Genomic DNA, 24,808 nt, shown 5'->3' on the forward strand with positions numbered 1-24,808 from the left:
ACAGTGCCTCGCCTGCGACAAGTCGCACCTCCTCTGACTCGGCTCAAAGTCTGCACGAACAATTGTGAATTCTGTATATTGGAGGATCAATAAGCAGTGTCCCGCGGCCCGTTGCTAATTTGGAGAGTCCGGTTTCAATGCAGGTAGCCTAATAGTCTGTTGGAGCCCTACAAATGGAGTTGACCGGCACTTTAGATTTCTCCTCATGTTGCAGGCGATACATATGTTTGAAACAAGAGCTTACATCCAGGATTAATTGTTCGCTTGCCATGGTCCTAAGACGACAGTCCTGCGTCGAAATAATTTCAAAGCCAGTCGCTCAAACATCTAGTAACACGAGTACAAAAAGAGATGGTTACGCCGTAGCATCTTGCTTCATTCTAGCGACATTCTCCATCGGCATCCACCGAACAACTTCAACATGGTATCCCTGCGCACCCTCCTCACAGGCAGTATTCTTGCCATAGGCGCACTGTCGTCCCATATCCATAAAAGAGATGTCAACCCTGGCCCAGTCAAGGGAGATACCTTCATCCACGACCCCACGGTAGTCAAGAAACCCGATGGCACATATCTTGCTGCCTTCACAGCCAACGGCGTTGGCTTGAAGACATCTATCGATCGCACAACCTGGAAGGATGTGGGCGCTGCGTTCCCCAACGGCGCTTCTTGGACGACTACCTACACTAAGGGCGACAAAAATCTGTGGGCCCCTGATTTGTCCTACCACAACGGTCAATACTACATGTATTACTCTGCTTCTAGCTTTGGAACGTCCCGATCCGGTATCTTCCTCGCAGTGAGCAAGACTGGTGCCTCCGGCTCGTGGACCAACTACGGCCTCGTCGTTGAGTCGTTCGACAACAGCAACTACAATGCCATCGATCCCAACCTCTACGTGGCCTCCGACGGCAAATGGTGGCTCTCCTTCGGCTCTTTCTGGGGTGGTCTGAAGCTGATCGAGCTGAGCCCTTCAACCGGCAAACCCATCAACCAGAAAAGCATCGCCTCGATCGCCGCTCGTCCCAACAATGGAGGGGCCATCGAAGCGCCCTTCATCACCAAGCACGGCAACTACTTCTACCTCTGGGCCGCCTTCGACAGCTGCTGCAAGGGCACTGCAAGCACTTACCGCACTATGGTCGGCCGCTCTTCCAAGATCACCGGTCCTCACGTGGACAAGTCGGGCAAGTCTATGATGGAAGGCGGCGGTACCCAGATTCTCGCTAGCCACGGCAACATCCATGGCCCTGGACACCCTGCAGTCTTCACTGATAATGACGCCGACGTGCTTGTCTATCACTATTACAACGCTGCTGGTACCGCCCAACTTGGCATCAACCTTATTCGTTACGATAATGGCTGGCCTACTGCTTACTAGGGCATCTACATTTAAAACAACAATTGAGTGAGGATTGGGCGCTGATGGTAATCTGGTTGCGGAGCGGAACTACTGCGGCTGGAAAGCGGAAACAATAAATCCTGTGCAAGCTGCTACTAAGTATGAGAACATGGTAGCTTTTGGCATAAGCCTAAACCTGGCTGGATTCTTCCTTTGCTTAATGGGTAACGGTTCACTGTTATTGTCCATACACCTTTTACAAGATTTTTTTCCATCCACTTACTAATGCTTCCCTATCATTGACTGACGCACTCGAACAACGACTACAGATCGGGATCACCGACAAGATATTATTGCTAGCGGCACGAAGCGCACGCGCAATAGATGTTCTTTCCTCATCGGCTTGATGAGTTGGTAGGTTCGGTCTGTGGAGAGGAAGATAGGGTAAGGTGCTAGAGAGATATCTGACATTCACTATTTCTGGGTGAATGTGTTTGCGTTATTCCAATTATCGTGTTCGCAGGTGATCAAGCCTGTCGAGTATGGCACTTTCACTTGTTTGCTCGCGAAACACTCGGTCTCGATAGCAAAGTCACCTTTCGTTTTTCACCTCCAGAACAACTTTTTATATTCCTAGCAAGCTATGAGGGGCTACCAGGACAACCCTCAGGAGAATAGCAGCCACATCAAGCGCTCTATAGGAGCCAATAACGATTATGAGATCAATCACGACAACGCAGATATTGCCGTATACATCGCAGGATATGTTGCCTCTCGAGGTTATAAACATAGCGGACGAAACGTCACAAACGCAATTTCTCGCCTATCCACGCCTTCCTATTTCGGAAAGTCCTCTCAAGAGCCACCATGGTCTCTTTCCTGCGCCCACCCTCATCCGACAGTCCGAGATCTCCTGCAAAATAGCGCAATAGCAAATGCTTACAACCCACTTCACGTCCAACTTCATGGAGCCATAAGACAAAGCCAAGCGCCAGTATCTCAAAGCATTCAACAAGTACACCATCGGAAGGTGCTACTACAACGAGTATCGCAAGTGGCCGGGATGCGTCGAGAACAAGGTCGATGAGGTTAACGACTCTTTTTCTGGCGAGTCATCCGACGTTGCCCACCTGGACGAACACTCAGCCATCGTGCATCAGGTCAGTGTCATCACTCCACACGGCCACGCTCACATGGATGTTGAAAGCCCCAGCGACCACCACAGCGGAGAAATCAGCATTATCGCGAGTCACTGGATGAAGATGACAACCACGTCCGCTTGTTTCAATCTGATCATGGCACCGTAGCCGTCAAGAAGGAGACCGGCTCAGACAAACCCGGCTCTCTCACCAACGTACCCAAGCAGGAAGATCAAAGCACCAATTGTGGATTCTGCTGATGTAAATCTGAGGTTGTATCCATAATGGATGAACATAAGTGACTGATTGTATATTTAAGAGTGAACAGTCTCCAAGGGCTCACTCAAACGCAAGGTGGTGGAAAGAGGCAAGCAACACTGCAACAATAGTTGTTCAGTATGGGAAGGGTTTTTGATTGAGTTCAGAGTCCTCCAAGAATTGTATGAAACAGAGACGCATGAGATGGAGCATCGAGTCCAGAGATGACATGCAAACATCAAACAATTTCAACAAGGAGAAGTCCGAGGGCAGTCAGGGAACAAACGGCGCAGAGAGACAAATATTATGACGAGGAAGGGCTGTAAATAGAGGCTTGATTGCAGCTTGGAATTTAGCTGAACTATTCAGGGGTAGGCACCTATGCGACTCCAGAACGTTTGAACGTAAAGCTTTCTGCTTCTGGTACAGGACGATATATACACAGCGAAACCTCTGCCAGGATGCCAGATGAGGATTCGCAATCCCTTGACGTTCCTCGTCCATTATTTGCTAGCTCGTTTCTACCGTGCGCAGGAATTCTTCGCGTTCACTTGTGTTCGAGAGGAAATTTTTCCTTTCCTCGCACGACTTCTCGATATTGTCTCACACTTGCTTCCTGTTCGCTCTATCTTCTTACGCGCATACACCTTCAATCCTCTGCCATATCAAGTGCGCATATGTCAACAAAAGATCATACACCCTTCTCCATCCCTCACGCTACGCGTAAAAGAACACGGTCTATCCCTCCACTCTTTCCTCGTCGACAAAGCCCCTTGCCCAGTATAGAAGAATATTTCATGGCTCTCGCCGAACGCGCAGACACAGAGCAAGTGTCTAGGAACACCGTCAACATCACCCCCAAACTCAACAACACCTCGGCCCAGAATATGACAGCCAACGCCAAAGACCACAACCAGGTCACCGATGATACTGGCTCAGAGAGTTCCTGGGATTCTGATGCAGAGGATCAGAAGGAGATGGTCAAGCAGCAGAAAGACAGCAGTCGGACGAGCCGGTGGGCTCAGGCCATCATCAATAACTCCTGCCTCGGTACCGATCCCGGATTGATCTACAGCCTCATCGACATGAGCAGAGAGAGATATCTCAGCAGCGTCTCTGCCAGGGAGTCCCTCCAATCTCGCCCTACCCCACCTCAGAACGCTCAAATCCAGACTTTCGCCACCACCAACGGCCCCAAAAGTTCCCAGAAACAGGAGAAGTCCCAACCTCTGCCTTCCTTCAAGCACAAGCAGGCAGACGATCGTGCCCTGGGTGTCGACCATAGAGTCCGTCAGAAGAGTGTTCGCCCTATCAACCAGAATCACAGCGCGAAAGAGCAGCACACCACAACTTGAAGCTCTAGACGGGTCAACAACAACCACTCAACGCAACTACCACAAGGTATGACAGGGAATGAATGAGCCGGAGTTTGATCGGCAGCAAGAGACAATTGAAGGCTTGCAAGAGGAGGAGATGTGCAATCATCACATGTCAGGCCAGGGAGGAAGAAGTAGAAAGGAGAGAGAGCTGGTCATTCAACGCGAGAGGACGACTGCCATGATAAGGGGAAGGAGGTAAAAGACCTGCAGAGATGATCGATACTTGAGATTGCCCATTGGAGAGACGGAACGATGTTATTTAGAAGTGACTGGAGATGGAACCATTGAGAGCCAAGTCAAGCACAGTTTTCCACTTGACTCTCCTGTATATACCTTATGATCACGAGGAAAAACAAGAAAGGATATGCGGACCCTTGCCGTCACCCTCGCCGTCGCTTGGTCCAAGCTCTCTCGTCGAGCGGTGCCGGACACCCTCGTGGCTTGTTTACATCTGTGTTTCCTTCGCGCCTATTGTTCACTCACACTTCTTCTCAACACAACCTGCGCGCAGAAATCCAACTCAACGATCCTTTGTCAATCACGGCCAACTCGCTTGCTGTGATCCGACAGAGACGGAAAAGGTAAGAATGCCCACAACGACATCTCCAAGGTCTCGATCGCGCGTTTTATGAAGCGCATGGCGCTCCCAACACCTCATGAGGTTCTTCTCCACCTATGCGAACGAGTCATGCTGATGCAATAACAAGTAGCGTCTCACCATGACCTCCCAATCTCACAAAAAGATCGCAAGCGCTGGCACGAGCAAGCCTGGTAAGGCTGTCAACCTGGCTAGGCCAGTGAGAGCAACGAGGAGAAGTGAACCTGAAACAAGTGAATCCAAATCTTTCACCAGTGGCTACACTGATATCAGAGAGCTTTTGTTGAGTCTTGCAACTGAAGAATCTGCTGGAGCGCCAGTCATCATCGAAGACGAAGACGAAGAAGAAGAAGAAGAAGAAGAAGAAGATGCAGAGTCGATTGTCGAAGACGAGGTTGACCAAGCAAGCACCAAGGCTGTCAGCGACGCAGATAACGATCCTGATGATTATCAGAAGTCTCTCAAGACCTTTGAGGATGAAATGGCCGTAACGAGCGCAGGTCGTACTGCCGGTTGGATCAAGTCCCTTGACGTTCCTCACTCCAGCTTGAAGCGCAAAGCTACTCGCTCGCCCTCTCCAGCTCGCTCTACTCACCGCCTCCACTTCGACACTGGATCACTATTGTCCGTCCCCGAAGATGAGGTGACTCCGAATGAGACTCCTAGATTCTCCGACCAGACTCACACGCCAGCAACTCCCACCGCAGACGACTGTTACTCCGAGCCATCTCCAACACCATCTCCTCACCCCAGTGACGAGGCCGTCACAGCTGGCAAGGAAGTCACCAAAGCCCACAAAGACACCCTCAGAGCCCACAACGAGACCATTGAAGTTCGCAAAGCCGAGAAACAACCCGCCGCCACAGCCGAAAATACTCGCAAAAAGGCAGAAACAGCCCATGAAGCACAAGAAAAGTCCAATGCCAAGTCAACTCCAGACCAAACAGCCATGGTCAACATCGCCCTATTCGTCAACGCAATCAACGCCACGCACCCAACTCATCCTGAAAATGCCGCCACAAACCCACCTCGTTCCGGAAACGCCGCAGAAAAATTCTCCAGCGTCGCTAACCAAATGCTCAATCGCCAACGCACGTTTGTCGAAAGCTTTGAGACGTGGGAGAGGGAGACGTATGACCCTGGTGCTTATGATCCAGCTAGTACGCGAGCATTGAGAACGTTTATCCATGGATTGAGAGGTGGGGTGGATGAGATGCAGGGGTATGCTGATGAATTTGATACCTTGTGAGTATTTGCTTGTATTTTATGTTGTGGTGTGATGCTAATGTTATTTATCAGGAAGGAGAAGTTTGAGTGATCGGGCCTGGAGCCTGATGCTGTTCTGGATGACCTATAGTGATGCAAGAGAACTTTCACACACCACTTGAATGGCGTTGACGGTATTCATTGTGTACGAAGATATGACGAGGCGGTGGTTTTCGGTCTGGAGATTGTTTGTGCTTCGTTCTTTTTCCCTTTGTCCATTCTCTCTTTGTCTATTAAAATCGCGCAGGACGCGTAAAGAGAAACCTCTCTTTGTCAACTCACTTGAGCTCTTGCGTTGCTCATCTTTACCAATCACAACTGGAGATACAAGAAAGAACTTCCATCATCTCCTGTCCCTTCCCAATACATCTGTAGCCCTGATCTGGACCACTTTATCCATCTTTCAAGAGCCCCAATAGATCCGAGTTTCATATCAAGAGCCCCAATAGATCCGAGTTTCATATCTAGATCTCCAATGCTTGCCAGCACAAACTCGAACAACCAGAGACTCTGATAAGCCCAATCGCTCATCCCAAAACAAGCCTGTAAACTTCCATGGCACTACAGTCGCCTCTTCACGTCAGAAAGAAGACCAACAACATTCTCCCATGTCGACTGCGAAGCGATCGAGGTGTCTGATGATGATTCAAACTCCTCGGTGGGCAGTTCTAGGGGCAATGGAGAGGAAATGGAAGGACAAGGGTAGGGTTCTTGACATTGAGCTTTCGCATATTGGCCTCAAATCCAAGAATGGAGATCATTCTGTAGAAGATGCAGGAAGAAAGCTGCAGAAAATTAGAAGGCGGCTCGAAAGAAGCGGAAGCGAAATCAGAAAGCACCGTGACAAAAGGGGGAGACAAGTCAAAAAAGATCAAAGTGAAAAAGAGGTCATTCAACATTAACGAAAGTGTGGCTAAAATAACAATATCAAACCCCGAAAAATACCCAAAATCCCCAATCATGTTCTAAATGTATACAAAACTTCTTCATTCAAAAGTTCAACTCTTCAAGAAAAGAGTAGCTTAGTTGTAGGTGTAAACCTGCTCGGGGCCGACGTTGCCGTACTGGCCAGAGCCGAAGGGGTTGGAAGGAGTAACAGCCTGACCGTTGATGTTGCTGACACCGAACCAAGCGAGCTCGCCAGCCTTGTCGACAACAGTGAGGACAGCGTAAGCGGGAGCAGGGTCCTTGACGTATCCCCAAGAAACGGAGAAGTCACCGCAGGGCTGGTTGGAGAAGGACTCGGTGGCGGCGTTGCTGCCGGGCATGCGGATGACGGTGCAGTGCTCGGTCTTGCCGTTGGCGATGATGTCGAAGTTGTAGTCGCAGCCGGTGTTGCCGTCACCGCAGTAGCGGTTTACGTTGTTGAGGGACCAGGTCTTGCCGTCGACCTTCTTGGGGTTTGATCCGGGAGCGGCTGCGTTGGTGCCGGAGGCCTTGGGGGCTGCGGCGGTGGTGGTGGCCTTGGAGGAAACCATTGTGGTGGGAGCAGCGCTGGAGCTGACGGTTGCGGAGTAAGGAATGAAGCTCGAGATCAGGCCACCAGTCGATGCGATAGGGTTTTCACCAAGACATCCAGCGTACTCGGAAGCACACTGGGCCTGGTTGGCAGAAAGGCCGTTGACACGGGTGGTTCTGCAGGTGTTGTACTTGGCGTAACAATCACCCTGGCAAGCAGCGTTGTCAGAAGCGCACTGAGCCTGGTTGGCGGAAAGACCGTTGACGCGAGTAGTGCGGCAAGTGTTGTACTTGGCGACACAGCCGCTGGCACTGGCAGATGCGCTGGGAGCGGCGCTGGAAGCGGCACTGGAAGCTCCAGTGGGCAAGCAAGAAGTGGGAGCGGCAGTCAAGGAAACAGTCTGGCCGTTGATGACATAGCTGGTGGGGTATGTGGAGGGGCTGACAGTTGTGAAAGTACCGGGGCCGTCAGGGCATGCGCTTCTGGCGGGGTTGCATCCGTCGAAGAGAGCTGTGGGGCAGACGGCAGGCTTAGCGGTGGTGGAAGCCTTAGCAGATGACTTGGGAAGGTTGGCGGTTGCGCTGGCACAGTACTCGCGGTTGCGAGCGTTGTCCTCGCCAACACAGGCGGTCAATGTGCATGAGCAAGCGACCTCAGGTGTACCGGCAGCGATGCAGGACTTGTAAGCATCCTGGCAAGGGTCGGCCTGGCGGCGAAGTGCGGGAGAGGCGGAGACGGCGGAGGTCAAAGCCAAGATGGAGATGAGGGTGTTGGAGAGCATGTTGATGATGCTGGGCTTGATCTTTGATATGTTGTTGGTTGGTTGATTGATTGATGTAAAGTAGAAGCAGGAGTGGTGTTGTGTTGGATTGTTGTGGTAGATGAGATGAGAAGATGTGAGTTGATGATGAAAAAAGAATGCTGAGGGGAAGGATTCCTGGTCTGTTATATATCTAGATGGTCTTGCCTTCGAAGTGTGGGTTTTGGCTGCATGACAGAGGCCCAGAGGTCTTGCTTGTTCAACGTTACAATGTCTAAGGCTTTACGATGCTACACTCAAGCCAAATTCTCGTACTACAAAGATCGACCCCACGTTTGTGGGTTACCCTAAGACGATCTTCTCGTAACAATCGACGGCGCCCAGAACGTTGCGGCAAATCGACCTTGTGATCTTTTTTGAGGTGTAGTCTGGAAGCTTGAAATGTCTTGGAGCCGCAAGAGGCGTTCGAACGGTTGTCAAAAATAGAAAATCTCAGGGTCTTGGCCGCGGTTAAATGCAAACTGTGTTATTCTTGGCCATGACATCAGACCGTTCCCCTCTCGCTTCTGTTTTGCTTGCCCTCACTCCAAGTTTTATGATATCGCTTTACGATGTGGACTAAGGATAGTTCGTATTTCGTCGGCCGGAGTTGACAGCAAGAAGGATAATTTCGCATCAACAGACATGGCCTTCCGAGACTTCCATACGACGGCGACTCCGTCAAAGTTATCTGTTTCGTCATGGATAGAGTCGTATGAAATCTCGAGCTCGCCTTGGATGCGCTCATGGCAAGGTTGAGCTGAGTACAACAGTCGGAACGCCTCGGAATTGGAATGAAATATTCCTGCTGTACAGCAAAAGAGGTAAGAGGAGTTTTGCTAAGCTTGACTCTTCTTGAGAGAGCGACGAAAGCCGCGACAAGCCGAACCATAGAGGGCCATGATTCATGGACGCGACATGTGGTAGCACCTCCCTATATTCAAGACAGTCAAGGAGCAATCATATCAAAAGCTCCACCAACGACTCCTGCATAGCGGAAGGAGATTGCATGCGGACATGGAACAGGCGGGACCGATCAGATATGTATCACCCGCTTCTTCATGACGGGACCGAGTTCTAGATGATGGAACCGAGAACCCATCACAACTTCCGTCGAATGATATAAAGAGCAATCCTTGTTCCCATGAGTCTCCACAAAGATGACGACAGTGCGCGAACGGAACAATGGCTATGCGACTCTATGGTTCCAAGCTGTCAACTTGTACACAGAGGGTGATGCTCGTGTTGAATGAGCTCGATCTCTCCTATGAGTTTTGATCAGTATCGATATGAAGAGAGGAGAGCACAAGGTATGAAAAGCAAAAGTCTGATTCCTCGAGCGATGCTGAATATGCTGTAGACATCAGACTTCATCCGAGATGTCCATCCTTTCGGAAAGCTTCCCGCCTTCGAGGATGGATCATTGCATATCTTTGAATCAAGAGCCATATGCAGATACCTGGTTGCCAAGTATGCATCTCCAGACTCGGTGATGCTACCTCCCACGAAGTTAGAAGATATTGCAAGTTTCGAGCAGGTGGCTTCTGTTGAGAGCTCATACTTCGATACCAGCATCTTCAAGATTGCATACGAGAAGATGTTCAAGCAGTGAGTGTTGGAATGAGGGGTTTCAGCAATGACTTTGCTGACCAAACTGTTCCAAAGATTCTTTGGTCTTGGTGAAGCAGATACCGCCGAAATGAGAAAGTCGGAAAATGATCTCAAAGAAGTGCTCGACTACTATGATCAAGTTCTTGCGAGCCAGCGATATTTGACCGGAAGTGTAAGTCAATCTCGCGCGACTTCCGAAGACAGTGCTGATGCAAATCATCCTACAGAAAGTATCACTGGTTGACTTGTTCCATCTCCCATGGCTTCACTTTCTTCCCCGCCTTGGGATCGAAGACGAAATCTTGTCTCGAAAGAATGTCGCAGTCTGGTGTGAACGACTGGAGCAGCGAGCGACGTGGTGCAAAGTCGTGCAGGTGATCGCTTCTTGACCGTTTCGGGAATTGTTCATGGTTATCAGTCATTATTGTCTTTGTCGTCCAGTGGACTTTTCTTTTTCGAACTCGGACACGTTCGGCAAGGTGGCGCAACGTCGCGACTCCTGAGATGCACATACTCAAGTAGTGTCCTCAAATACCAGTGTGCTCATCATCATGGATGTCCGTCGCTCCCCATTACCCTGTCGACACGAAGGTGGACCTATTTAATGCAAGGTCATTGGTTTGATGCGGGCAGACATGAAGATCTCAACGTTCGTGACGCTCATCAGGCCACGATGGCGGAGCGCCAAGACGGAGATCGAGCGGTTCCGTCGGCCCCGTCGGTCCCGTCCCTCGTCCTTCGCTGGCCGCCGTCCTTTCCTTCCTTCTCCGTGTCCTCCCTCGCTCGTCCCACTTCGAATTCTTGTGAGACTTACGCTATTGCACATCGAATAATGCAGGCCGTCGCCTTGTCATGAGCTCAGTCATTACTCGTAACCACAGCTGTACTAGGTGTCAGCGCCGCAAGATCAAGTGCGATGGCCAGAATCCGTGTGCGGCATGCTTGAAGGTCGATGCGAATTGTGAGCGTAACAACAAGACCCCTCTCAGCACGCGACAACGAAAGCGCGGTCCCAGATCAACGAGTACAAGCCTTCGGGCCAGTATAGGCTTTTCTAGTGCTCAATCGCCCTTACACTTCACACCGAGAAATGAGAGCCTCGTCTCTCCGCCTCAAAGCAATATCGATGTCGTTCCACAACACGATCTAGGAGCCGTGGCAAGGTAAGTCACTAGATCTTTTGAGGTGAGTTTTACTCATGGGATGTTCAAGACATAGTGAACCATTTCATGTTGAATCTGTTTTGTTTGACCAACCATCTACATGCTCATCGATGCATGACTGGCCTCAGCCTGTACAGATATTTCAATTGTGGCAGACCTTTATCGATAATGTCAATCCAATGACGAATTTGCTTCACATACCGACCACCCAACATTTGGTACTTGAAGCAACTCATCGCAAGTATGGCGAGTTGTCGAAACAATCACGAGCAATACTGTCGTCCGTCTTCCTCACAGCCGTGGAATCCATGAACGATGAAGAATGCCTCAGAACTATGGTGGAAACCAGAGAATGCTTGTTAGAGAAATTCTTCGCCATGACCAAATCCTGCCTGCTCGATGCCGACGTTATGGAGGGTGCAAATATGCACGTATTGCAGGCCCTTGTGTTGTACCTAGTAAGTGTCGACTGACGATTAATGTTTATCACTGCTAACGGGGTGAAACACAGATAGCGGCTCGACAGCATAGCTCTCCGGACAAACTTTGGCTTGTGATTGGAGTTGCTGTTCGATTAGCCCATCGCTTGGGCATACATCGAGAAAAGATTTTACAACGCATGACTGTCTTCACAGCGGAGATTAGTCGTCGGCTTTGGTGGCAGATCTTCCTCCTAAATCGACATTACACCAATCTATGCGAAGGCATAGACGACACCGACCCGGCTCTCACTCTATTGTTCGACACGAACCGTCCACACAACCTCAATGATTCAGATCTGCACCCGGACATGACGATCTTGCCACTCGAGAGACAAGGTGTCACGGATATGTTATTCTGCTCTATCAGATACGAGGTTGGTGTCTTCGTCCGAGAGCTAAGTCAGAACTCCAACAGCCAAGAGAGTAAGGCGGTAGCAATCCAGCGTCTGCAAGGTCAACTTGAAGACAAGTACGCTAGATACTGCGATGGATCTGTTCCGCTCCAACGTGTTTCGAGATGTCTCATCAAAACAACTGGGTACCGGCTTTCTCTCCGTCACTGTCATCCACCACCTGATTCACAGGACAATGTTTCGGCAATCTCGAAGGGTCAACACTTTGACACAGCACTGCTACTTCTACAGACACAGCATTCGAGCTGCGCCAGTCCAGTCTTGGACCGCTATAGGTGGCATACCAAGCTCTTCTATTGCTTCGAGGCATTGTTCCCTGTACTGCATGCTCTAGCATTCGATTCGTTGGGCGAAGAAATCGCAGCAGAAGCCTGGCATCAAGTATCACTGGCATACTCATTCAACCCAGAGTTACTTACAAACAAGGCCAGTGGATATTACAAGGACTATCATCAGAATCTCAAAAGTCTAGCCCTCAAAGCTTGGAATCGCATGTCGTCGAGTTCAGAAGCTCTGCCGCCAAGCTTCATACTGTTTTTACAGTCTCAACAGCACCACTCGAGTGGCTACAGCCAACCAGTGGTCTCCAATACTATGCTACAGCAGTCTATACAGACTAATCTGCCGAATGACTCATCATTCACTGGTCAACAATCTGAGGAGCACTTGGGCGAACTCGGAAATGATGTTCAAGCTTGGGACTATTGGCTGGACCTTTTCAACAACGAAGGGCTTCTAGGCTTCTAAATAATTGATGTTGTTTCGATATTCCTACTTGCTATCTAATCTTGACAATCTCGTTCGACAATCGCGTCCTCACGAATGCGACTGCTCATGACATCTCTGCCACCTCAAACACCCACAGGCAAATGCAGACTACGGCGAGCGACTTGTACTCCCTCGGGAATGCCATGAGATTCACCATCTGCAGTCTGATTCGAAGCCGACTCTGGAGTCAACAGACTCGTAGCGTTCCGAATAGACGACACGACATTCAAAATATCCTTCAGCGTCATCGTCTCATTCTTCTTGCTCCAACCCAACTCATGAGGCAATCTCTCATGTTCTGTCACCAAGTCAGCCAAAAATCTCTCCACCATCTCACTCTCACCACTTACCGAAAAAATACAAGACCAAATCTCTGGGCACCGTCACACTAGTCGTATTTCCAAAAGCGATAAATGGAGCAGCAACTTCGCCCAAACTGAATTGCTCATTGTTGGCAGTGAATGTGTAGTTGGGATTGAAAGCTCTGGATTCAATCATGCGTGCTAATTTGCTGTTTGCCAGCATGTTTGCGGTAAGCGTTTCGTCTGTCCAGTATCTCGTGCTGGTTGCGAAAGCTTCGGGGTTGAAAACGTGGTTGTTACCGTAGTAGGCGTCCATGCGGGAGAGACTTGCGTCGTGTTCGAGTACGTTGTGTTGGTTCAGATGCTCACTATCATCTTCATTAGCATTTTCCTCATCCTCTGGTTTTGAGAGATGAGAGCGGTGTAGCGCACAGTGTAAAGAATGTTGCGTTCGGCTCGGGGTTGGCGATGATGGCTTGATCCCACATCAAAGAAGCCAGTGCGGCGTCGAAGTTCAGACCATCAGCCAGACCTCTTATAGCGTTCTGTTTTGTGATGTTGCCGCCGTTACGGGGGATGAAGCCGTGGTTGGCGAGAGTGTTCATCATTGGGCAAGGACCTCTGACTGTGAAAGTGTGAGTATGATTCAAAATCTGCATCGAGGAAGACGCGGTGACATACGGTCATTGACGCCAGCAGGATGCCAGGCATGAATATCATCCGGCATAGCTACTTGAGCATTTTTCTGAGGAAATGCGGAAGCCAAAGCGACACTCAAGGTTGTGGCGGCGATGGTGAATTTCATCTTGAGTAAATCGAAAGTAAACAAATAAATCAAATGAGTTAAGTGTTTGTTGATAACCATTTTCCACAGCGAGATTTGCTCTTCTTATATGCTCTATTTTCCAAAGATCTTCGCTGCCTGGTTGATTGCAAGTGGTCACTGCATATTCTCCATCCGTACGCGTACGGAGGCTGGGATACGTGAGATACGTGATCGACGTTCCACCACTCCGTATTCTCGTATTGAGCGGAAGAGGCAGGCTGTATACACGCGTAAGCAATTCCAAGCATGGCCAGGTAGATTGTCATCATTTGTGGTCGTCATCTGGTTTCGGGAGATATTTGATTGGTTGGGATGACCAAATGGCACTGCCTCAATCGAGCCGGATATGCTGGACCGCAATTTTCCAGCCTCGTGGTCACAAGACTAAGCAGGCATAATCCATGCCCTTATTGATGCAATTGCTCAATGGCATCCTGGCAGGTAACCATCGATTCGGGTGAAAGACGAAAGACTGTTGTAATCGTGTATAGAGCGATACCGCGATGGTGAGGAATGATGTTTTTTGATACCACAGTATCCCAAGGAGAAACGACAGGAGATAGAACAAATGACAGCACAATAGAGACAGAGAGAAAAGTGTCGTTTCCGCATGCACAAAATCTTAAGGAAAACAAAGTACAAATGAACAAGAAATAAGTGACAAAAGAAGACATCAAAACCAGATTCTAGAAGCAAGCCCCGACTTCCTAAACGTTTTCCCCTCCTAAACATATCCCACAAACTCCGGCCGATTGGTTTCGAACGATATGATCTGAGCTAGATCAGAAGCTGATTAACTTCTCTATTAGTTAAGGGTAAGTTCACCCCAAGACACAAGAAGATCATAATATCCAAAGACGATACCAGCCTGAGATTGGGTATAGGCGGGCGAAGAACGGCCCAGAACATAGAAGGTGCAAAGGTTGGTTGCCAGATCAAAAGTCATCGCAAGGGCAGAAGGATCGGCATCAGCACCCCTGAGACAATCCAGGGCGGTACCGCCAGTGTGAGAAGATTCGACCACAAAGCCCGACGCGGTGGATGTGTCGCATCTCAGACTAAGCGAGGATGAGTATACGCTGTCGGCAGCCGATATGGAACCAGTAACACATGTTGGAAGAGCTCTAGCCGCGGTTGTGGTAGTCGATATGGTAAAAGTGCTGCTCTGGACAATAGTACTAGTGGCAGCAGTGGCCGTTGCGGTCACGGTTGAAGTGCTGGTGGAGGTGACCGGGGTGGCGATCAGGCTGCAGGCAGATGAGACGACAGATGTGGGGTATCTAAACATGTCAGTTGTGATGTTCAGGTCTTATTTCTTTTGTGCTGACTCACTTGGAAAGTACTGCAGGCGTGGAAGACGCTGCAACTGCACGAGCGGCAAGCGATGTTGCAAGAGGCGCCTTCACAACAAGACTGCCGGAGGTCGTGAGAACCAGGCCATCACTGACATCACGCTTTGCTTGGACGATGTTGGTCACAACCGCGGTCGAGATTGTGGTCGAGGTGACCAGAGGGGTGACAGTAGTAGTCTGGGTAGCAGTGATGACGGGTGTGGTGTATCCAAGAACGCTGGAGCAGAAAGGCTGGAAGACCGAAGTCAAAGAAGCGGGAGAGTAGGTCATATCTTGACGAGCCTGGTAAACAGCACCCTTGACATCTCCGACAGTAGGACTGACACCGGGGCTGGACTTGGGGTAACCGAAGCTGTAGTTGACCAGGTACTGGTCCTGTCCTCTCCACTGCCCAGCGTTGGTAGCGTACGTGCTTGTCCATGCCTCAGTGTATAAAGCGCAGTATTGGCCCTGGGGGACGACAGTACCATCGGCCTTGTATGCTGTCAAGACATAGGTGTTGAAGAAGTTGCAAACCTTGTAAGGAGTACCGTCCTTGGGAGCTGTAGCCTTGTTGTATGCAGTCTGAGAATCGCAGTAGGCAGAGCAAGAAGCTACGTCCCAGGTCGAGGTGAAGATCTTGGATCCCATGAAAGTGTTGTAGCCCTGAGCATCATAGGGAGCGTTGATGGCGTATTTGCCATAGGGAGTACCAGCCTGGTATCCAGCAGGAGTCTTGATCTGGTTGGTGACATAGCCATTGGATCCGGCAATTACGACGCTGAAGCTACCACGAGTCTGACCAGTGTTGACAGCGTTATCCTGTGAAACTGGACCTCCCCAATACACGCATTTGATCATCGTCACCGAGGCAGGGTTGGAGCACGAAGCATCGTTAGGATCAACTTGAAGGTTATGTTAGCTAGATTTTTCAAAGTGGAAAGAAAGATAAATAAAGGTTTAAAAAAAAAAAGCTTACCGGAAGGGTCACGCTCGAAGTAAATGTTAATAGAAACACAACCATTCTTAGTAGTGCATCGGCTAGCACAAGTAGTAACGTCGTAGGTGTCGAGGCTGTCGAAGTTGCTTAAATAGTAAGTGTAGAGGGGGAAAGTATAAGTTGCTAAAAAGTAGAAGGAACGTAGGAGCGGAGTATAGCTTAAAGCTTATAGCCTAAACTTCGTTTTTCCTATACTAAAATCTACGATGTCGTATGAAGCCTTAGAGATGTCGCGGTTTAGATATAGACTAACAGGTCGTTAGTTACGCTTATGCTAAAACGTTCTCCTTCGGAAGTAAGTTATTTCTAGATAAAGCCTTCGACTAGACACTATTTAACTAAATCTAGTCTACATCGAGTCATTTAGGAACACTTACTAATAGGAATGGTTTATAGAAGAAAAGTACTATCTTAATAGTAGAAAGCCTCTAGCGGGTGCGTAGGAGGCTAAGCCTATACCTACGCCGCCCGACGACTTTAACGACAGCTAGTAAGAGGCCCCCCTACCCGCCGAGGCTATAGTATAGCCTCGTTCGCCGCCTACGCGCGTTGCCGCCCCTCCTACCTAGACTATAGACTAGTCCGACGTACCGCGTAGCCCGTCGTTTATATAGAAAGTATATATAAAGAGAAAGAAGAAGGCTAAAGAAGAGGAAGATAAGGAGGAGGGAGATAAGGAGGAGGAGCTAGAAGAGGAGGAGGAAGAGAAGAAGAAAAAGAAAAAGAAGACTAAGACTAAGACTAAGACTAAGACTAAGGCTAAGGCTAAGGGTAAGGGTAAGGCTAAGGCTAAAGCTTAGTATAGTACATGTTTAGACTTGTTCGTATGTTACACTGCTAACTGCAGTTATACTAGAACGTACGTCTATATAGACTCCTAAGACATTCCTTTTAAAAAAAGAAAAAAAAAAAGGGTAGTATACTTACCGAGTATAAAAATATCTCGGGCAATTAACTTATAGCTCTACGAGCTAATAGAAAGACCTACTATATAGCGAGCTTCGTTATAATAGATCCGACACTAGTGTTCCGAGCTATCTCGAGTAATTAACTTATCTTACTCCGCTAGTCTTCCTAGTCTTCCTAGTCTTCTACTAAATATCTCGGGCAATTAACTTATCGTGCTCTACTAGTCGTCTTGTTTTGTAACGGTTAGTTAATGTCTAAAAAGGGAAGACATAGATTATATTATTAAGTTACGCATCTGTTAGTAGCTTTAACGTCTAAAAGTCATCTTAGTTAGTGTTTATAGGTTAGCGAAAGGATCTTAACAAATCTACGGCGTATAGCTATTAGTAGACGGACGTTATAGGAGCTAATTATAGCATAATCTCTACACTCGACAGTCGACCAAATAGAGCTTCCGATGCTTACTTATTAGCCTACTCTACGGATTTAGCCTAACGCAATTTAAAATGACTAGCGAACAAGTTAGCGTAGTTAATTATTTACATCGTATAGCTATCTAGGGAATATAGCCTACTAGCTATACATCTCGCCGCTATCCGGCCTTAATCGAGCACTGTTCGACTAAGACCCCCTATTGCTTAGCTCGATTATATGCTTCTAGGTATGCTCTATATACCTTCCGTAGACCGTAGAGCTAGGATCTCGATATATGTCTCTAAGATGAAGTAAAGAGTAGGATCTATAGACTACTCGCCCGAGGCTAAAAGAAGGAGATACTATATTAGTCGAATAGACGCGCTATATTCATATATAGAGTTATATGCCGTGTTATAATAAGACTACGTCTTCTAGATTATACGACAGTGTTAGAGACTGCTCTAAGAGAGTTCTTATCTAAAAAGCAGATCATCTCGAGGACTAGTCCGTAGAGGTTCTTATAACTAGATACGTACTAGCATTCTCTACCTAGTAGGCTTCGCTCTAGCATGTAGGCATCGCTAATTATGACGTTAAGCTAAGAACGGCATAACTACCTACCTTAGCGCTCCGCAAAATAATTATCGAACATATATAGAACTACTATTACTATAGCTAAGACCGCTTACTCCTACTTCTATAAAGCGCTATATGCCTATCTAGACCTATCCTCCTCGTATACCGAACCTTTAGAGCTCTATTACTATAACTTAACGCGCTTAAGTACCTTCGTAGTGCCGACTACCCTAAGNATTACGAGAGCTAACTAGTTACTCNNAAGATATCCTCTAAGTAATCCGCNNAGCGCGACCGCTAGCTCTATTAGCTTANTNNGTCTAGTTATATAGCTACGCTACGCGCTTAAGGCCTCGCCCTNNTTCGCTCTTANNGCTAGCTATTACNTCTCGTCNNCGCGTCTATAACTAACATCTTNNTACTTCGATCGCTCTTNCTCCTTAGACCTATTCTTCTATCTNCTCTACTTNTTACTAAGGCCGCTCTACCCTTCCGACTATCGTCCTACCTACTCTCGCGGCTCGAGTNNGTCTACTTTATCCCTAGTACTCTAAAATCGGCAACATTAACGTAGATTACGCCGTCGTTCGCTACTAAATNGATATNNTTCTAAGACCCCCTNTCTNATTTTGTCGTATATAGCTANATACTTCTAGGCATGCCTTACTANATACCNNGGCCGCTAAGCTAGCTCTAAACNNGATCTAGCACTCTTAGTAACTTAACACATTTTAAAGGTGTCTTCNNGAGCCCGTCNNATACCCTCTACTACGCTACTACCTATAACTTTAAGATTAGGATCTTAAACGACTTTCCCTTTAAGTTGCCTATNTTTAAGACGTCTAGAAAGATCTANACTNNGGCGTCTCGCTCGAGCNNCNGGATAAGGCTTAAACCGNCTCCGATACTTTNNTTAACTTAANACATTTTAAGTGCGTCTTCTATAGCCCGCCCGATACTCCCTACTACGGTGCTATATATAGCGTCGACATTAAGATCCTAAACGACTATCCTCTCTAGCTACTCGTTATAAAGTTTAATACGAAGATTTAGCTTCTAAACATTTTAAATGTTACGGCCATCTACTATACTTGTCCTACTGCTCTTTCCTTAGAGNTACTCGTTATAAAGTTTAATACGAAGATTTAGCTTCTAAACATTTTAAATGTTACGGCCATCTACTATACTTGTCCTACTGCTCTTTCCTTAGAGTATTATCTATCGCGACACTCTAGACTTAATTTAGCTTAAAGGCCTTAACATCGAGCCCGCGCTTATCTCTCTCTAGTTACTACTATTTTTTGCCGAGTTATAGGATCTCTAAGACGTATAAGACGCTCGTATGCCTATTATAAATCCTAAAAAGTTCGATTAAGTATGCCGATCTACGCTAAAGATGTTATTAGTTGCACTACTAAGAATCTAAGACCATCTCGTAAAAGAATAGAAAGTTAGAATTTTAGCAAGTAGTTAGACATAGATAAGTAATTATATCATTATAATCGACGATAGCTACATTCTACTATAAATTAACTTAAACGAGGAAACGATTAGGCAAAAGGTAAAAGAAAACATTAAAATATAGAACCTATAGGAGCAAGCTCGGAGACTTAAGGTCGTCTCTATTATACATTCGTCTATCTAGAGTAATCGTATCGTAACCTATAACTTAGTCTACCTCCTTAGCTTAATCTATAAGCACCCGCTTTGTTAAGACTAGTAGAAGATCTAGCCTAACTAGAGGAGGATAGGAACTAGCCTTACTAATTAGAGAGGGGCATCGTCTTCGGCGGGAGTTGTCTATTCTAAATCCGGCATAGAATCGTCATTATCGTCCTTCTTATCCTCGTTGTCTTCGTTTATCTATGTTCTATTACGAACGGATAAAGCTCTAGAGGGAGCTTAATAAGGGGTAATATAGGATAGAGCGAATGAAGTTATTCTAATATAGGCATGTTTAGGGTCGGTAATAGTTAAGACGTTAGCGTAGCTATAGGTATAGGTATAGCTATAGGACGGCGTTAGCATTAATACGCTATACTTCGAGGTAAAACTAATATAGGAGTAGGCTCGGGTAAGGGATTTATATAGCGTTCGTAACCGGGTCGGTAGTATAGCCTAAGGAGAAAGAGAGTTAGATTATTAGGCCGTCTATATTAAGCAAAAATGACCGTAGGTCTTACTAGTCATTAGGGCTAGAAGCAGCGCTTTAGTAGAGCGAGGCGCTCTAAGTAGTAGTAACATTAGCGATGCTCTAAGCGGTAGTCGAATGACTCGAATCTAGGGCGCTCTAGTTAGAAGAGGCACTATACGGAGTAGTTAAATTAGCGGCGCTCTAAGCGGTAGGTAGATTAGCGGTGCCCTAATTAGAAGGCATGCTATAATTAGAAGAGGTGCTCTAGTCGGTAGGTAGAATAACGGTGCCCTAAGCGGTAGATAGACTAGCGGTGCTCTAGACAGCGGTTAGATTAGTAGTGCCCTAAGTAGCGGGTAGATTAGCGGTGCCCTAATTAAAAGGCATGTTATAATTAGAAGAGGCGCTCTAGTTAGAAGAGGCGCTTTACGAGCTAATTAGATCGGCGGTAGTTTAATTAGAGGAGGCGCTCTATAAGGTAACTAAGTCGGCGGCGCTCTAGTTAGAAGGTATGTTATAATCCGGTCTTAGAGCATAAGGAGTAATTAAATATAGTCTTTATAGCATAGCACGTAAGCAAGCATAGAAGCGACTTAGTAACGTAAGCTTAGAAGCGTCTTATACTCGACTTACTCGGTATAATTACAAATATAGGTACTCTCGCTTAGTATAAATAACGTTACCTCTACGCCTAGGCGCGTCTAGTAGAATGTTAATAGCTACCTATAAGACGACGTAATACTACCGTAATCTACATTCCGACGACGAGTACCTACGCTCGACATACTACTCTCCTACTCTACCGCGCCCCTACGTATAAAACGACTATTCTAACGACGACGACGACGACAACATTTAACCTAATTAGCGCCGCCTCTACGCTAGGACGCGCGGAATAGAATGTTAAATACGACTATAATCTAGACCTCGACGACGAGTGCCTACGTCCGACGAGCTACTTATACGCTCCTATTTATAAAGAAGACCTTTATAACTCTAGCTTCTCCTAATCGCTAGATCTAGTAACCTACTAGCGACAGACGAACGCTAAAACTTAGACTAAACTTATAAACTACATCTAAAAGCCGCGGATAACCTACCGCCCCCTAAACGTAGGCCTCGAGCTATAATAGTAATAGTTATACGCTATAAAGTCGACATATCCCCGCCGTTATTCCCTCCCTCTAGTCTCGATAAATCTATCTATATACTAAAAAGTACTAACTCGCGTCGTAATAGCCCGTAATACATTTACTATCTACATCTACGCTACCTACGCCTCTAAAGTAAGAGTTTATGCGACCGGGCTAGGAGGTAGATAATAGCTAGAGAATGGTAACTAATAAGTTTATAGCTACTACTTAGCTCTTTACCGTATACCTCGCCTACGCTAAATATAGGCGTTAGAAAGAGTTAGCTAGGAAGAGAGGGAAAGCTTTAGGAGGTATAGATGCGATTACTATACCCGTAGTAAGGTAATTAAGTAAAGGGGGACGAAGAAAGAAGTAGGCGGAATTATAGAAATAAGGTATTAAGACACTTAAGGTAGAGGAGGAAGAGGAAGGGAATCCGTAGGTAGGTACGTAGTTAGCGGGCTTAATAATAAGCCTAAGGTAGAGGGAGAGATTATAGCTAGATAAGGTCGTAGGCGGGAGCAATACGACTAATTACCTTTACCCTCGCCGAGTATAGACGATAAAAAGCGTTAGATAAGAAGAGGGAAACGCTTTAGGTAGTGTAGATGCGATTACTAACCTTATAGTAGTATACTTAAGTAGGAGGAGAGTCCTATCCTACCTGCTTAGCCTTACTATTAGCTCCGCCCGTAACGCTTACGACACGCTTAGGAAGAGATATACGCTTAGATTAACACTATCGTTAAGGCACTGCTACGAAGACCAGCTAAGAACTGCACTCCCCCCGTTATTCGCCTACTAGCGCTAACGCCTTAACGACTAGGACGTCATCTCTAATAACCTTCTCTCCTAAGCCTCTATAGCATCTTTAAGTTAAAACTTCCCTAAACCTTTTGACAAGTACGAGGTCTTTACCTCTTCTTAATAGAGTAACACTACTTTATAATCATCTATAAAGCTCTATAGACCGTATAACATCTTTGCTACTTAGAAGAAATAGCTAGCCTAAGTAAGCTTACCCTTACCTTAACCCTTTTAGCTAAGCGTCGCTAACCTCTTAATCGTAGTACCTAACGCTACTATACTATCTACATAACCTACTCTATATACTATATAATACCGCGCCTCTCGGGCTACTTATCCTTAAACGTAAGCCCTCCTACCTATAGCTATATTAGAAGACATTGTCGGCGACTATAAAGACAAAACCGTTACACTTAAGGACTTTAACTTCGTCTCTTCCCTATTAAAACCGCCTTAATCCGCCCCTACCGCTACGCTAGCGCTATCCTATCTACCTTAATCGCGCTAAGGACGCTCGAAAACTGCGAATCTAGAAGATAAAGAATAGTTAAGAGATTTCTAGTTAGGGTATTAGTTAATTACCGATAAGCTAAGGTTAGAGGATAATAAGGTAAAAAGCGAGGAGAGGAAGAATAATGTAGGACAGATTAGGAAAAAATTGTAAAAGAGCTTAGGTGTCATACGTTTAGTGTTAAACGGCTACTATAAGACTATAACTAATAATAGGTTTGTCTACCTTGTTAACGAGTCGCTAGTCTAGTATTACTAAGGCATTACCGAGGCATTACTAAGGTATGTAGAGTAGCTCTAAGCTCTCCGACAGAGGCATAAGCTAAACAATTAGTAATGCCTATCGCTACCGTAAGCGTTACCGAAGTCGTCCCCGGCACGGTAATTACGGTTCTATACTCTACTAGGCTCGCTACTACGGACTAAAACTTTTATCTAGTTATTTGTTTTATAGTTAATTTTGTAGTTACGGTAAGCGTATGCCTATTTTAAACTTAAGTTTATCCTAGTCTCCCTTCGCATTACCTTAACGCTCGCTTCTAATTATGCATTCCCTATATCGCTAGGAAAGTAGAAGTACCCTTTTATACTATTAGCGTTCCTATCTTATCTATCTACCCTCGTCGTGCACCTAGGCTCTTTCCTTTATGTTATCCCTCCTTACTACTACTGCTAAGACCCTAGAACAATATATAAGACGTTAGCGGTCTAGCCTACCCGAGGTTAAGAGCTGCTCGTACGCTATACTATATCGACCTTATAGTATTAAGTCCCTAGTACAAAGGTCGACGTTAGTAAGCCTTTAAGGGCTTAATATGCTAGTCTTATTAGTATAGATAGAGACGCCCTCTATTAGGGCGCTACTAGGTCTCGAGCTAGAGATTATAAATGCTTTACACTATTATAGTCCTCGATTAAAGAACTTCTACAAATACTAACAATAATTAGGTTCTAATATGTCTTAACACCGCCGCTTCCCTTACAAAACAGCCTTCTTTCTAACACTCTTCTATTATTCTATTCTCTACTACCTTACCCGTCCGGCTGTCTTTAATAGAAGGCATTAGCTATTAAGGCACATTGTTTTAGTAAAAGTTAAGTTATGGTTTCTACTAACGGTCACTTAGGGAATTAGAAAATTGCGAGGTAGAAGAGAAAAACTAAAATCAAATTTGCATAAACTATAAGTACCTATCTAGCTAGCTTTACTTATTAAGCAGAATACTATAAAACTGCTACCCCCTAGATAGTACGGTTATACCGTAGAGGAAGAGGCATAGTACCTCGTACTTAATGTGTAAAGACGACCTAAAAAGCGTCTTTTTTCGACTATTATGACGTAAGACTAACTTACTTAGTGTTACTTAGGAGAAGACAAGAATCCTACATCTTAACGAGAGTTAAAGGCTTAGATATAGGAGGAGTAAGGGCATCTATTATAACGTTACTATAAAGTAATGTAGTTCTATCGGCATTAACGTAGGGAGTACCCTAAGTGCGACAAGTCTTATAGCTATAAGTTCCGTTAGGCTAAATAGACTAGTCGCATTATGCCGTAATTGCCCTATTCCTCGGACGACTAGTATTAGAGTCGCCCTTCTAAATAATGCATCTAAAATAAGTCGAGCCTCGCTTACTAGCAGTCTTGTCGCTAGCTTAGTTAATAGTAGCATTGCCGAAGATAGCAACGAGCTTAGCGTTAATAGTCGCATTATCCTTACGCTAGTTGCTTACGACGTAGACAGAAGCTATACCTAAAGGGAATTTCTCCTCCTTAATCTATGTTTATGCGAGATAGTCGTAGCTAACCTCGAGAATACGGTAGATAGGCATATACTTTATCTACTATAGAGCTTAGGTAATCTCCCTCTACTCTAGAGCGCGAATAAGAGCTTCGACCTTTACGTAAGATAACTAAGTACTAACGGGCTAGTAGTTGTTTCTATCTTTAAGCGGTAAGTAGACATCGTTAGCTTCTAGCTATACTCCTATAAGTTCGCCTTTCTCGTTTGTCTATTAGAGACCGATAGCGGTACTAGCGACCTTCTTCTAATTCTTAAAAGGGCCGATAGTAGGTAAACGTATAAATGCATACGGAAGGCGCTATTCTCTCTTAGGGACCTAGACTATAACATTATAGTCGGTTCTAGCGGGAGGGATAACATCTTTTCCGTCCTTATTACGAC

At 46.4% G+C, this 24,808-nt stretch overlaps 8 protein-coding genes across 8 annotated transcripts; 5 read left to right on the forward strand and 3 right to left on the reverse strand.

Annotated features, from left to right (window-relative positions):
- Window positions 1-421: 421 nt before the first annotated feature.
- On the forward strand, window positions 422-1,543 carry M438DRAFT_389303 (putative Arabinan endo-1,5-alpha-L-arabinosidase; the record flags this gene model as incomplete). The annotated part of the gene is made up of 1 exon (XM_029909032.1): window positions 422-1,543. One exon carries the CDS (start codon window positions 422-424, stop codon window positions 1,379-1,381), a length of 960 nt encoding a protein of 319 aa, XP_029755055.1. The 3' UTR covers window positions 1,382-1,543.
- Window positions 1,544-3,536: 1,993 nt separating this feature from the next.
- Window positions 3,537-4,094, forward strand: M438DRAFT_360189 (uncharacterized protein; the record flags this gene model as incomplete). Its single annotated transcript, XM_029907412.1, has 1 exon — window positions 3,537-4,094. The coding sequence occupies one exon, from the start codon at window positions 3,537-3,539 to the stop codon at window positions 4,092-4,094; it is 558 nt and encodes a 185-aa protein (XP_029755056.1).
- A 743-nt stretch (window positions 4,095-4,837) lies between these two features.
- Window positions 4,838-6,034, forward strand: M438DRAFT_360190 (uncharacterized protein; the record flags this gene model as incomplete). The annotated part of the gene is made up of 2 exons (XM_029907413.1): window positions 4,838-5,961; window positions 6,016-6,034. The coding sequence occupies 2 exons, from the start codon at window positions 4,838-4,840 to the stop codon at window positions 6,032-6,034; spliced, it is 1,143 nt and encodes a 380-aa protein (XP_029755057.1).
- An 832-nt stretch (window positions 6,035-6,866) lies between these two features.
- Window positions 6,867-8,444, reverse strand: M438DRAFT_350157 (uncharacterized protein). The gene has a single exon (XM_029906560.1). It carries the CDS (start codon window positions 8,220-8,222, stop codon window positions 7,005-7,007), a length of 1,218 nt encoding a protein of 405 aa, XP_029755058.1. The 5' UTR covers window positions 8,223-8,444; the 3' UTR covers window positions 6,867-7,004.
- A 776-nt stretch (window positions 8,445-9,220) lies between these two features.
- M438DRAFT_168036 (glutathione S-transferase III) lies at window positions 9,221-10,453 on the forward strand. The gene is made up of 4 exons (XM_029899098.1): window positions 9,221-9,550; window positions 9,601-9,848; window positions 9,906-10,023; window positions 10,079-10,453. The coding sequence occupies exons 1-4, from the start codon at window positions 9,530-9,532 to the stop codon at window positions 10,238-10,240; spliced, it is 549 nt and encodes a 182-aa protein (XP_029755059.1). The 5' UTR covers window positions 9,221-9,529; the 3' UTR covers window positions 10,241-10,453.
- A 175-nt stretch (window positions 10,454-10,628) lies between these two features.
- On the forward strand, window positions 10,629-12,836 carry M438DRAFT_168039 (uncharacterized protein). Its single transcript, XM_029899099.1, has 3 exons — window positions 10,629-11,014; window positions 11,064-11,476; window positions 11,530-12,836. The coding sequence occupies exons 1-3, from the start codon at window positions 10,704-10,706 to the stop codon at window positions 12,654-12,656; spliced, it is 1,851 nt and encodes a 616-aa protein (XP_029755060.1). The 5' UTR covers window positions 10,629-10,703; the 3' UTR covers window positions 12,657-12,836.
- Window positions 12,761-13,784, reverse strand: M438DRAFT_360193 (Cloroperoxidase; the record flags this gene model as incomplete). Its single annotated transcript, XM_029907414.1, has 4 exons — window positions 12,761-12,975; window positions 13,028-13,347; window positions 13,412-13,604; window positions 13,661-13,784. The coding sequence occupies 4 exons, from the start codon at window positions 13,782-13,784 to the stop codon at window positions 12,761-12,763; spliced, it is 852 nt and encodes a 283-aa protein (XP_029755061.1).
- A 1,703-nt stretch (window positions 13,785-15,487) lies between these two features.
- M438DRAFT_248865 (uncharacterized protein) lies at window positions 15,488-16,236 on the reverse strand (the record flags this gene model as incomplete). Its single annotated transcript, XM_029899624.1, has 2 exons — window positions 15,488-16,041; window positions 16,116-16,236. Coding segments are annotated over 2 exons (675 nt in total), but the record flags the coding sequence as incomplete, so codon positions are not given.
- Between the last annotated feature and the right edge of the window lie 8,572 nt (window positions 16,237-24,808).

Source organism: Aureobasidium pullulans, assembly GCF_000721785.1.
Source record: "Aureobasidium pullulans EXF-150 unplaced genomic scaffold scaffold_40, whole genome shotgun sequence".
NCBI lineage: Eukaryota > Fungi > Ascomycota > Dothideomycetes > Dothideales > Saccotheciaceae > Aureobasidium > Aureobasidium pullulans.

Coding starts and splice junctions, on each gene's coding strand:
- M438DRAFT_350157 (XM_029906560.1), bottom strand. CDS start 8,222: ATGCTCTCCAACACCCTCATCTCCATCTTGGCTTTGACCTCCGCCGTC.
- M438DRAFT_168036 (XM_029899098.1), top strand. CDS start 9,530: ATGAAGAGAGGAGAGCACAAG. Junction 9,551..9,600: donor TGAAGAGAGGAGAGCACAAG/GTATGAAAAGCA, acceptor AATATGCTGTAG/ACATCAGACTTCATCCGAGA. Junction 10,024..10,078: donor AGCGATATTTGACCGGAAGT/GTAAGTCAATCT, acceptor ATCATCCTACAG/AAAGTATCACTGGTTGACTT.
- M438DRAFT_168039 (XM_029899099.1), top strand. CDS start 10,704: ATGAGCTCAGTCATTACTCGTAACCACAGCTGTACTAGGTGTCAGCGC. Junction 11,015..11,063: donor GATCTAGGAGCCGTGGCAAG/GTAAGTCACTAG, acceptor GGGATGTTCAAG/ACATAGTGAACCATTTCATG. Junction 11,477..11,529: donor CCTTGTGTTGTACCTAGTAA/GTGTCGACTGAC, acceptor AAACACAGATAG/CGGCTCGACAGCATAGCTCT.